The sequence below is a fragment of the Myotis brandtii genome, unplaced genomic scaffold (genome assembly GCF_000412655.1).
Source record: "Myotis brandtii unplaced genomic scaffold, ASM41265v1 scaffold621, whole genome shotgun sequence".
In the NCBI taxonomy this organism is placed as follows: domain Eukaryota; kingdom Metazoa; phylum Chordata; class Mammalia; order Chiroptera; family Vespertilionidae; genus Myotis; species Myotis brandtii.
In genome coordinates, this window is record NW_005370372.1 from 3,940,635 (window position 1) to 3,950,775 (window position 10,141).

The 10,141-nt window shown below is 35.4% G+C and overlaps 1 protein-coding gene across 3 annotated transcripts in view; it reads left to right on the plus strand.

The window, feature by feature from the left end:
* SEMA3C (sema domain, immunoglobulin domain (Ig), short basic domain, secreted, (semaphorin) 3C) overlaps positions 1-9,869 on the plus strand; it is a 156,641-nt gene extending 146,772 nt beyond the window's left edge. For 2 of the 3 annotated variants that reach the window (XM_005880038.2, XM_014528192.1), the window contains exons 16-18: positions 1,905-1,972; positions 3,595-3,725; positions 7,754-8,638. In XM_005880038.2, the coding sequence (XP_005880100.1) occupies positions 1,905-1,972; positions 3,595-3,725; positions 7,754-8,167 (613 nt within the window). In that variant the 3' untranslated portion in view covers positions 8,168-8,638. Of the gene's footprint in view, positions 1-1,904; positions 1,973-3,594; positions 3,726-7,753; positions 8,639-9,528 lie in introns of those variants that run through there. The other variant, XR_001359381.1, reaches the window with a different exon arrangement.
* The last annotated feature ends 272 nt before the right edge of the window (positions 9,870-10,141 follow it).

The following is a 10,141-nucleotide window of genomic DNA, read 5'->3' on the forward strand; positions in this document are numbered from 1 at the left end:
GGAACGTTGGAGTCTGCAGCAAGCAAGCCTCCCTGCTCGCTTCAGTGCCTGGCTGCCGGCCGCCATCTTGGCTGACAGTTAATTTGCATATACTCACTGATTAGCCAATGAAAAGGGTAGCAGTCGTACGCCAATATTCATGTTTCTCTTTTATTAGTGTAGATAGATGTCAGTTACTCTGTTTTGATTTGTTGTACTGTGTAATAAAATCAAAACTAATATATGCAGCTGATACTAAGACTCAGAAAATTAAATAATTAGTTTGAAAGTAATTTAAAACTTTTATTTAAATCATGACCAATTTACAAGGGATGTAACTACATTGTTGAAATACTCAAGCTGGTGATACATAACAACTGAATGTAATGAGTGAACCTTAAGTAGATCCTGAATAAACTTAAAACACTCTTGGCTGTTTAACCTCAAAGCAGTCAATAGGATGAAGGAAGTTATATCAAGTTATGTGACTATCTCAACTTTTGTTTGTTCTTCTCTTGTTGACTGTGAGTCTGAATTTCCCAAAGAACAAACTTCTAAGGAGGACTGGATTGCAGAAGAGTGGGGACAACATTCACTCAAAGAGCTTACATATTTTATTGATTCCATACTCAGCAGTGAGGCATTATATCCATTTTGGGAAATCTCTATAATTTTCAACTTGTAAACTTTTTAAGAACTATCTGCATTTTATATGTGTGTGATTTGAGTGGTGTTATTAATGTTTTTGTAAATATTTACTATGTTTTTCAATTTAGTTTAATTCCAACAACTTTGTACTTTAATAAAACATTCTAAACATTGCAAAAAATCTATAAGATATATTTTGGGGACAGCTAGAGAAATTTTGATATAAAATGTGTAGTATATGATATTATTGGATAAGTATTAATATCTTTACTGTGATAATATATTTAGGAAAATTACTTGTTCTTAGAAGATATATGCTAAATAGAGCATTTAAGCGTGAAACCACATCTGCAACTTATTTTCTAAAGATTTTCATATATGTACATTCACAGTACATACATGACATATACTTTCATATGAGAGAAAAATAAATAAATATGACAAAATACAATTCCTGAATCTAGGTATACCACTATTCATTGTACTCATATACCAAATTTTCTGTGGACTTGAAATTTTCAAAATAAGAAATTAAAGGGAAACGCTTATTCTAGTAAATGAACAAGTTGCTTAACTTTATATTAAATATCCATATTCTATCTCTGTATTATTTATTTTGGAAAAGTTTTAATATATCCAAAAACTGTTAGAAAGTATTGATTTTTTTTTAAATATATTTTATTGATTTTTTACAGAGAGGAAGGGAGAGAGATAGATAGTTAGAAACATCGATGGGAGAGAAACATCAATCAGCTGCCTCCTGCACATCTCCCACTGGGGATGTGCCCGCAACCCAGGTACATGCCCTTGACCGGAATCGAACCTGGGACCTTTCAGTCCGCAGGCCGACGCTCTATCCACTGAGCCAAACCAGTTTCGGCTGTAATTGATTTTTAAAGAAAATTATGCTTAATTAAAAAAAATTATAAGAAAGAAGATGATAGTGACTGTGTACTTTGGGAGTGATCATTTTAGGAAACTTTGGATGAATGTGTCTCTCTGCTAAAAATTTCTACTATTAATTTGGAATCTAACATTTACTGAGGAAATGTACCTAAGAGGAGGTTCACAGCCATTATATCACAAGTGGTAGATGGGGAGAGACTGAATTAATTTTGATTAAAAGCAAGGTCAAGTACCCACCTTATAATTGAAGCAGCGAACAAGAAATATCAGATAATCAGACCTCTTTATGAAAACTGAGGCAATCACAATATTTTGAAATTAAAAATGCTGTCTTTTCATTCTAAGTCCTGTGTATATTTCTGCACTTACAGGAGGAGCCGAAGACAAGATGTGAGGCATGGCAACCCACTGACCCAATGCAGAGGATTCAATCTCAAAGGTAGTAACAGGGAGCAATGATCAAACTTGATAAAGAGTAGCAAGGCTCCATACCACATTTCACTTAGGGAAACCTAAAATTCTTGGTATTTAGCTATGGTAATTAAAAATTAAATGCTATTTGTATGTATAACAAGAATTGTGAAAAACAAAAGTCTGGGAATTTTCAGTATTTGTCATTCTGTAATTGGCTTATTTCACTTAGCATAATGTCTTCCTCAGGGTTCATTCAGCGTTGTACCATGTGTCAGAAGTTCTTTACTGTTTAAGGCGGGAAAATATTCCATTATGTGTATATATCAACTTTTTTTACCTATTCATTCATCGCTGGACACTTGGGTTGCTTCCACAAGTTGGTTCCTGTGAATAATCCTGCTCTGAATATTGGTGTACTGCAGTGGCTTGATTTTACAATTGATAACCATTCCTTATACTTTTGACAATCCTGCCTTGTGCCTTACAGTTAATCTACCCCCTTTCCTCCCATTCTGACATGAAGTGATCATGTTATTACACTTTTCCCACTAATCCTCTCTCCCCTCATCAACCCAACCAACAGAAGTATCTCCAGGCAGAACTCGCCCTGGCTCACGAAGGAGCTGCAAATGAGCCTCTGTTAACATTTAACACTGAGACTCCCATTGTAATCTTTCTGAATCCGGAGTTACCTTTTCGCTATTTACTGAGTGTTTCATAAACTTTGTGTCCATTCTCCTTAATGGTCGTAGTAGTCATAGTGGTGGGAGTATTGGAATAGAGGTAATGAACAACATGGATGTTGATTTTGTGTCAGAAACTGAGCTAAATATTTGGGGGGGTTTTATGGATTATCTCACTTAATGCTCAAGAAACTCTGCTCAAGTAGGGTCTGTTTCTATTCCCACATTATAAATGAGTATTCTGTCTGTCTAAGCCACCCCATGATTATACTAAAAGCTTTTCCTAATTTAAGAATTTCAGTAAAGAACCTCTGAAATTATTATACTCTGTGTTTTAGAGCCAAGTAAACTGAGACACAGAGAGATCAAGTAATTTGTCTGAGGTTAGAGAGCCGGTAGCAGTGGAGTCAGGATTTTCTCTCAGGTACCTCTGATTCAAAACCTGTGTTCTCAACCACTCCATCCCACTGTGGCCTCACCTTGCTCTCTACCTTTCATGCTCTTTCTGAATTTTATTGATACTACATTGAATATGGGATGGATCTGGCTTTAATACTGCCTGGCATTTACTAACTCCTTAGCTAGGATACATTTCCTCATAACTTACAGGCTCAGTTTGCTCAGCTGTGAAAAGCTGAGAGAACCTTAATCACAAGGATGTTGTCATAATTAAATGCTCAAGGTGGTATTAAGTGCATTCCTGTTGTTGTTACGCCTCTACTATTTGGTGTAAAGTGATTCTTGAATAAATATTGATTTCCTTATGTCTTTCCTTCCCTTTGGACTAAATAAAACAGGTGAACCATGTACAGTATAATAGTCTGCTTGTTAAGTGATTAAGACTGATTCTGGGGGCTGCCATAATTGATCTAAATTTTATAGAAAACTAGACATTCAAATAGGAGAATAGACTCTAAATTCCATTGTTTCTCTCTCTCTCTCTCCATTTATTTTTGCTTCCCAGCATATAGAAATGCAGCTGAAATTGTTCAGTATGGAGTCAAAAATAACACCACTTTCCTTGAGTGCGCCCCCAAGTCTCCGCAGGCATCTATCAAGTGGTTGTTACAGAAAGACAAAGACAGGAGGAAAGAGGTGAGTGAGAGCACAGCAGCCATCAATCAGGGCTTTGCAAAGAGCATTAAATCACCGTCCCTCACTGAGGTGCAGATCAAAGGAAAGGCGTCTGAACCTCCTTTTATGTCTGTGGGATGACAAGTGCCACCTTCTGTAACCTCCTTTGTCCGTGGGGTTGATGGATTCATTAGAAATCCTCTCTGCCTGCTCACCTCAACAACATGGTGACGGAAACAAGAGCTCGGGCACTCAGACAGGGGTAGTGATGTGAGGAAGCATCTGTAAAAGAAACAAGATGTGGCAAATCCAGAAGCCAAGCTCTCACACAACAGCACCTTTGTGCGATTCACAAGATAAAAGGGGCTTTAAAAGAAAAGTTCAGTTCTCCTCAGCACAAATCACCCCGAAGTATAACCTTTACAGTAAAGAACATTTTTCTGCTGTGTGGTCATCTGTTTCCACTGCTTTATTATTCATAACTCTCGGGGTTTGGTTAGGTAATATATGGAATCATTGTTTAAGGGCTGCTGCCTTTATTTAGTGATTTTGGGGAAAAACTAGATTTTCAAATAAAAGAAAATCTTACATTAACTTGTTGCTGATTGGAAAGAGCTGTTTAAAAGGAAAACATAAAATGGCATAGGGTGAAATATTACAAATAATGAATTTCATAATGTTGATGTCATGTTGTCCTGACAAATGACAGAAAAAAGAGGAAAAATATATATATATGTATACCTAAAGTCTCAGAGTAGTCTAAAATGCAATGCAGTTTTCAGTACATCATAAAATCTGATAGAGAGAATGGGGGAAGGGAGCTTACTACATTTATGTGAGTTCTATGTGGGCAGTTTTGGTCCTACATGTAAGTTAATTAGGGCTGTGTAAAATGGATACATCCCAAGCTATAGAATCTAGATACTGCATCAGAGTTACTAAAATAGATGTTGGCTCCATTTGAGAAAATGCTTTCCAACTCTCAGACCTGCCTATCCAAAAATGCTATGAGCTGTTTAAGAAGTTGTGTGTACCGTGCCATTGGAATGTTAAAACACAGGATGATGACCACTTGCATGAGAAGGGACTTATCTCTCTGGAGAAAGATGTGCTAGGTGGACTTCAGGGCCCCTTCTTGCCCTAGAATTCAAGGATATTAAAAAAAATTTAAAGATATTTTATTAATTTTAAAAAATGTTTATTGGATATCTATTTTCTTAGCTACAAAATCTATCATCAAAGAAGTCTTGGATTTCTACAGTCTAATTGACTTTAAGTTCTTTGGAATTGATATAGATTATAATAATAACTGCCTTGCAAAGTAACCTGGGCTAGAAGTCATAATGTGTGATGATGAAGATCAGATAGGAATGATGTTCTTGGGCTAGAACATGACACAAAGTCTGTCTGTATGTATGTTAATAGGAAACCTAAATTCAAACAGGGATTATCTAATAAGAATAAAATGTTTTCCTTTTATTCAGTAAAAAGTTCCACAAAATAATATACAATATAAGTAAATATAATTTTTATTATTTAAAATCAAAGTAAATGAACATACACAGCATTGAATACATTTATTAATACAGAAATTAATAAATGAATTTTAAAATGGAATATGTTATTAATTAAATCTCTTGTGATAATTCTATTGTTCTATTTCAAAATGTTCAAGAATGTGGAGACTCAAAATGTTAATGTCTTAATTTTTTAATAAAAAACATAAGAATGCTATAATTTAAGATTATAAAAGAATTAACTCTAATATAATTATAAAAATCTATTCTGTGCTGAATTTAATCAGAGCTCAAGTCCACTGATTCTTAATTTAGTTGAATGTACTATTAATATTTTATTAAATTTATCCTAATTCTTCCTTACTAGTTTAGGCAAATATACACTATTTCTCATATCAATCATATATAAATATTGAACTTTTAAAAAAAGTAAGCTAAATGGTAAAAACTAGTGGCGAAAAATATAGTTTTAGAGACTAGTATAAAGTGAAAAATACAAGCCTTCCTCCCTTTCACTTTAATACTTATTCCCATTTCCCAGAGCATAAGGCTACCAAACTGATATATTTAATCATTATATATTCGTCCAAATATTATCTATAATTTTTCTAAACCCCCACTATTTAATATCTCTATATATATAAAAGCCAGCAACTGGAACACCATAACGACCAGTTGCTATGAGGCCCACTGCAGCCAGCAAACTGGCCCAATCAGGGGGTGGGGCCAGCTGGCCAACCTCTTGCAGCCCCTTCCCCCAGCTGGCCCCCCACCCCTGTAGGCCTCCACCACCCCATTAGCCCATGGCTCCACCCCCCAGCTAGCTCCGCCCCCAATCAACCCCCCGACTCCGATCAGGGTCAGGGCCGGCTGGCCAACCACCCATGACCCCTCCCCTAGGCCGCTGGCCCTGATGGGCCCCCCACCCCTTTGGGGGTGGGGCCGGCTGGCCCACCACCCACAGCCCCTCCTCACGGCCAGCCCATCACCTATGGCTCCTCCCCCCTGCCGACCCGTCCCTGATCGGGTCCCAATCAGGGCAGGTCAGCCAGCCAACCTCCTGCTGTCTCCTCCTCCCAACAGGCCCTACCCCAATCCACCCCAACCATGCATGAATTCATGCACTGGGCCTCTAGTCAGTATATATGAAGCCACTTCATTTTTCTTGGTTGCATAGTTTTCCATTGTATAAACGTACCTTAACTATTTTAAAGCTATCATTTGGTTAGGTTTTTTTTCTTATGTTTCCTCTTAACAAACACATTATGCAAATAAAAATATGCATACTTGTAAGAGTATATCTCCTAACAAATCCTTGGAAATGAAATTTCTGCACCAAGTATGCATGTTATATAGGTACATGTTATATAGATATTATCAAATTGACCTCCAAAAATTTCCCCAATTTTGCACAAAAAGGAAAGGCTTTCTTTTCTTTCATTTCTGAATGTATTTACGCATTATCTAAACTATTTCTGATGCACATTTAAACTTCAAAATTGAACATCAAATTTTTGCTTTTATACATTCTAGTCTTTACTTCCTCCTGCTCTCTCTTATCTAGTTCTGTTCCATTTGTCTATGTTTCAATACTATACTATTTTGTGTGGGCAACTTCTTATCTAAAAGAACCTTTCTTTGATTTGGATTCTGTTAAAATATGTATTTATATAGAAATGTACCATTTAGAAAAACATTTCACATGCATTCCTTTATGTTATTTTGTGTCAGATTTCTTTTTGCCTCAGTGAGAGGGTATTCCAGAGTATATAGGGCAAGGAAAGTCTTATCACTTAGGTTTAATCTGCTCATTGGGAATACCGTAGCTGGAACTGTAGGGAAAGTGGGCTTCCAGCATTTAGCTGATGTCTAGCAAATGACAGTCTGTTTTTTGTGTTGTTGCTTTTTCAGTATAAGCCTATAAAATAATTATATATTATTAACCTCATAGCTTTTTATTACTTTTCTTTGGAAAGTAAAACCACTTACAAATCTTATGAGACAATGGCATTACAGCTTATTTTTAGTGATTCTTTAGTGTGAGATAATTGGCAAAAGCCTTTGATAATGTTCAAAACTGCCTCTGCTTATATAATTTTTAGTTAGGAGAATATTTATTCACTCATTCAAAAGGGTACAATTCATCCCTTTAATTGTTGCTTCATGTTTTTACTAAGTTTTTTTTCTACAATAAAAGGTGAGAACTCCAGGATGAAAGAGATATTTTAAATTATGTGTGAATTTCATTTGCTGTATATGTTGACTGTGAGTCATATTCCAAAAGCAACCAAAATTCTGGGCTTATCTGTGGAGAAACTACTATCCAAAAGGAATTTACTTTAAGCTGTTTTGGGCAATATGAGTGATAACTTCACTCTCTCTTTTAAAATCTGTGTCCACTAAGAAGGAAATTAGTTAGTCTTCCATACTTTTGCCAAATTTGTTAAAATCAACAGTATTCTGTATATGTTGCCCATATATTTTTAGAAGATACAGAGTTGGGTTTTCAGAACTTTGATGTCTCTTTTGTAGGTCAAGCTGAATGAACGCATCATAGCCACTTCACAAGGACTCCTCATCCGCTCCATTCAGGATTCTGACCAAGGACTGTATCACTGCATTGCCACAGAGAACAGCTTCAAGCAGACCATCGCCAAGATCAACTTTAAAGTTCTAAATTCTGATATGGTAGCTGTTGTGACAGACAAATGGTCCCCATGGACCTGGGCTAGCTCCGTGAGGGCTCTATCTTTCCACCCGAAGGACCTCATGGGGGCATTCAGCCACTCAGAGATGCAGATGATTAACCAGTACTGCAAAGACACTCGGCAGCAACATCAACACGCAGAAGAATCCCAAAAGATGAGAGGGGATTATGGCAAGTTAAAGGCTCTCATCAACAGCCGGAAAAGTAGAAACAGGAGGAATCAGTTGCCAGAGTCATAATGTTTTCTTACATGTGGCGTTTGCTCCCCATAGTCTTCAGTGGTCTGTCTGTCTTCAGTAATCAAATGTTGAACAAAGAATCTTGTTCTTACCCACGGGAAATTCCGGAGAAAGGTGATTACACACTCCTAAAGTGAATGTTACATGAACTGAAACACGCATGCATTTTCTTGTATGATAGTGACTAGCGCTAGACATGTCATGATCCTCATGGTGCATATAAATATTTAAATTAACCTAGATTTTATTTATATCTTTATTTACCTTTTCTTCAAATTAAGATGGTGGTTATAAAACTAGAATTCTTACATCCCTGCATTGAACGAGGGCCATAACCCTGTGGTCTTCCTTCCTTGGTTTAAGGATCTCTAAGGTCACTGATTTTGCGTATGAAAACAAATACCAAAGTCACAACTTTTATATGGTCAGAGTCATATAAATGCATGTGACAGAGTAGTTGTCAAAGACAAGGAAGAGGGCATCTGAAAGTTATATAAAATAAAAGTACTTCATGAAGAGATAATGAGTTTATATGCTCCCAGTGAACTATGTTGCTGGTTACTTTTAGCTTTGTAAAAATTGTCAGTTGCTAAGATCTGTCACTGACTTGTTGCCTTGTTTCCGGTAGATAAAATAAAATGACCCTCATGACAAACAGCTTTGATTGGAGTTATGTCAGTGAAGCGTTTATGTTTATATTCTTATGCTATCATATTCCAAACAAAAGCACTTTTTTTTGGAAATCCTTTAAGTTATTCTAGACTCAGAGACTATAACCTAATCCTGTTTAATAGATTGAGTTTGTTCTAATTTTTTAGTCTGTGTGACAAATTAGACAATATAAGAATAAAACTATTTTGAAATATCAAATTTGTATATGAGGGTTAAAACCATCAAAATGGAATAATGAGAAAAAACAAAGTAGAAAATGCAATTTTATTAGCAAAATTTTATTAAAATATTACTACTTTTTAACTTTAATAATTCCATTATTATCTCATATTTTGTTTGTTTACCAACCTCAGATATAAAATTTATTTTTAAGTCATCAGTTAATTTTTAATGATCTTTTGTGAAGAGGTGTTCATTTTGTGGACAAATAAAAAAAATCTAGTCTGAACAAAAATAGATATAACTTCTTTTAAAAGAATGTTCGTTCATTATGTTCACTGGTACATAAATACAAATGTGAGTTTTGTGATGAATAAAATAATTATCTTCTAGTTGTATGCTTGAATCATTTTATTAGATAATTTAATGTGAATTTTTATTCCAAATAACAATTAGATGACAATTTCTTCATACTTTCATATTTCTTTTAAAGTCACAAATTTGTTCTTTCATTTTATTTGCCTTTAAAGATAATTTCCAGGTACAAACAGAAATTGCATGATATACCTAATCAAAAAAGTTTTACTTGTAGTTAACCATCTATGAAGAATGAATCAAGGTAAATATGTCACCTTTTTAAGCACTACACTATAAAGTTTCAAGAACTGAAAATCATTGTGAAAGTGAATGTAGTCACTGATCTTAATCTAAGAATATGATTAATTATCTAAGTGGTGGTAAATTATGTTATAAGAAGAGGCCTCAATAGGGCAAAAATAGCTGTTGAACACAACAATGTTTATTTTTTAAATAAAAAGGTATTAATTAAAAACTATTGTTGCAAATATGTATAATTCTAAAGTAGTCCCTATCTTTTAGTTGTATTTTTGAAGTGGTTGTTTGCGGCAGCAGTCTGCGGTGTTTACCTATGCCGCCATCTTTGTCTCCTCTTCACTTTGATGTCTCTTTTGTAGGTCAAGCTGAATGAACGCATCATAGCCACTTCACAAGGACTCCTCATCCGCTCCATTCAGGATTCTGACCAAGGACTGTATCACTGCATTGCCACAGAGAACAGCTTCAAGCAGACCATCGCCAAGATCAACTTTAAAGTTCTAAATTCTGATATGGTAGCTGTTGTGA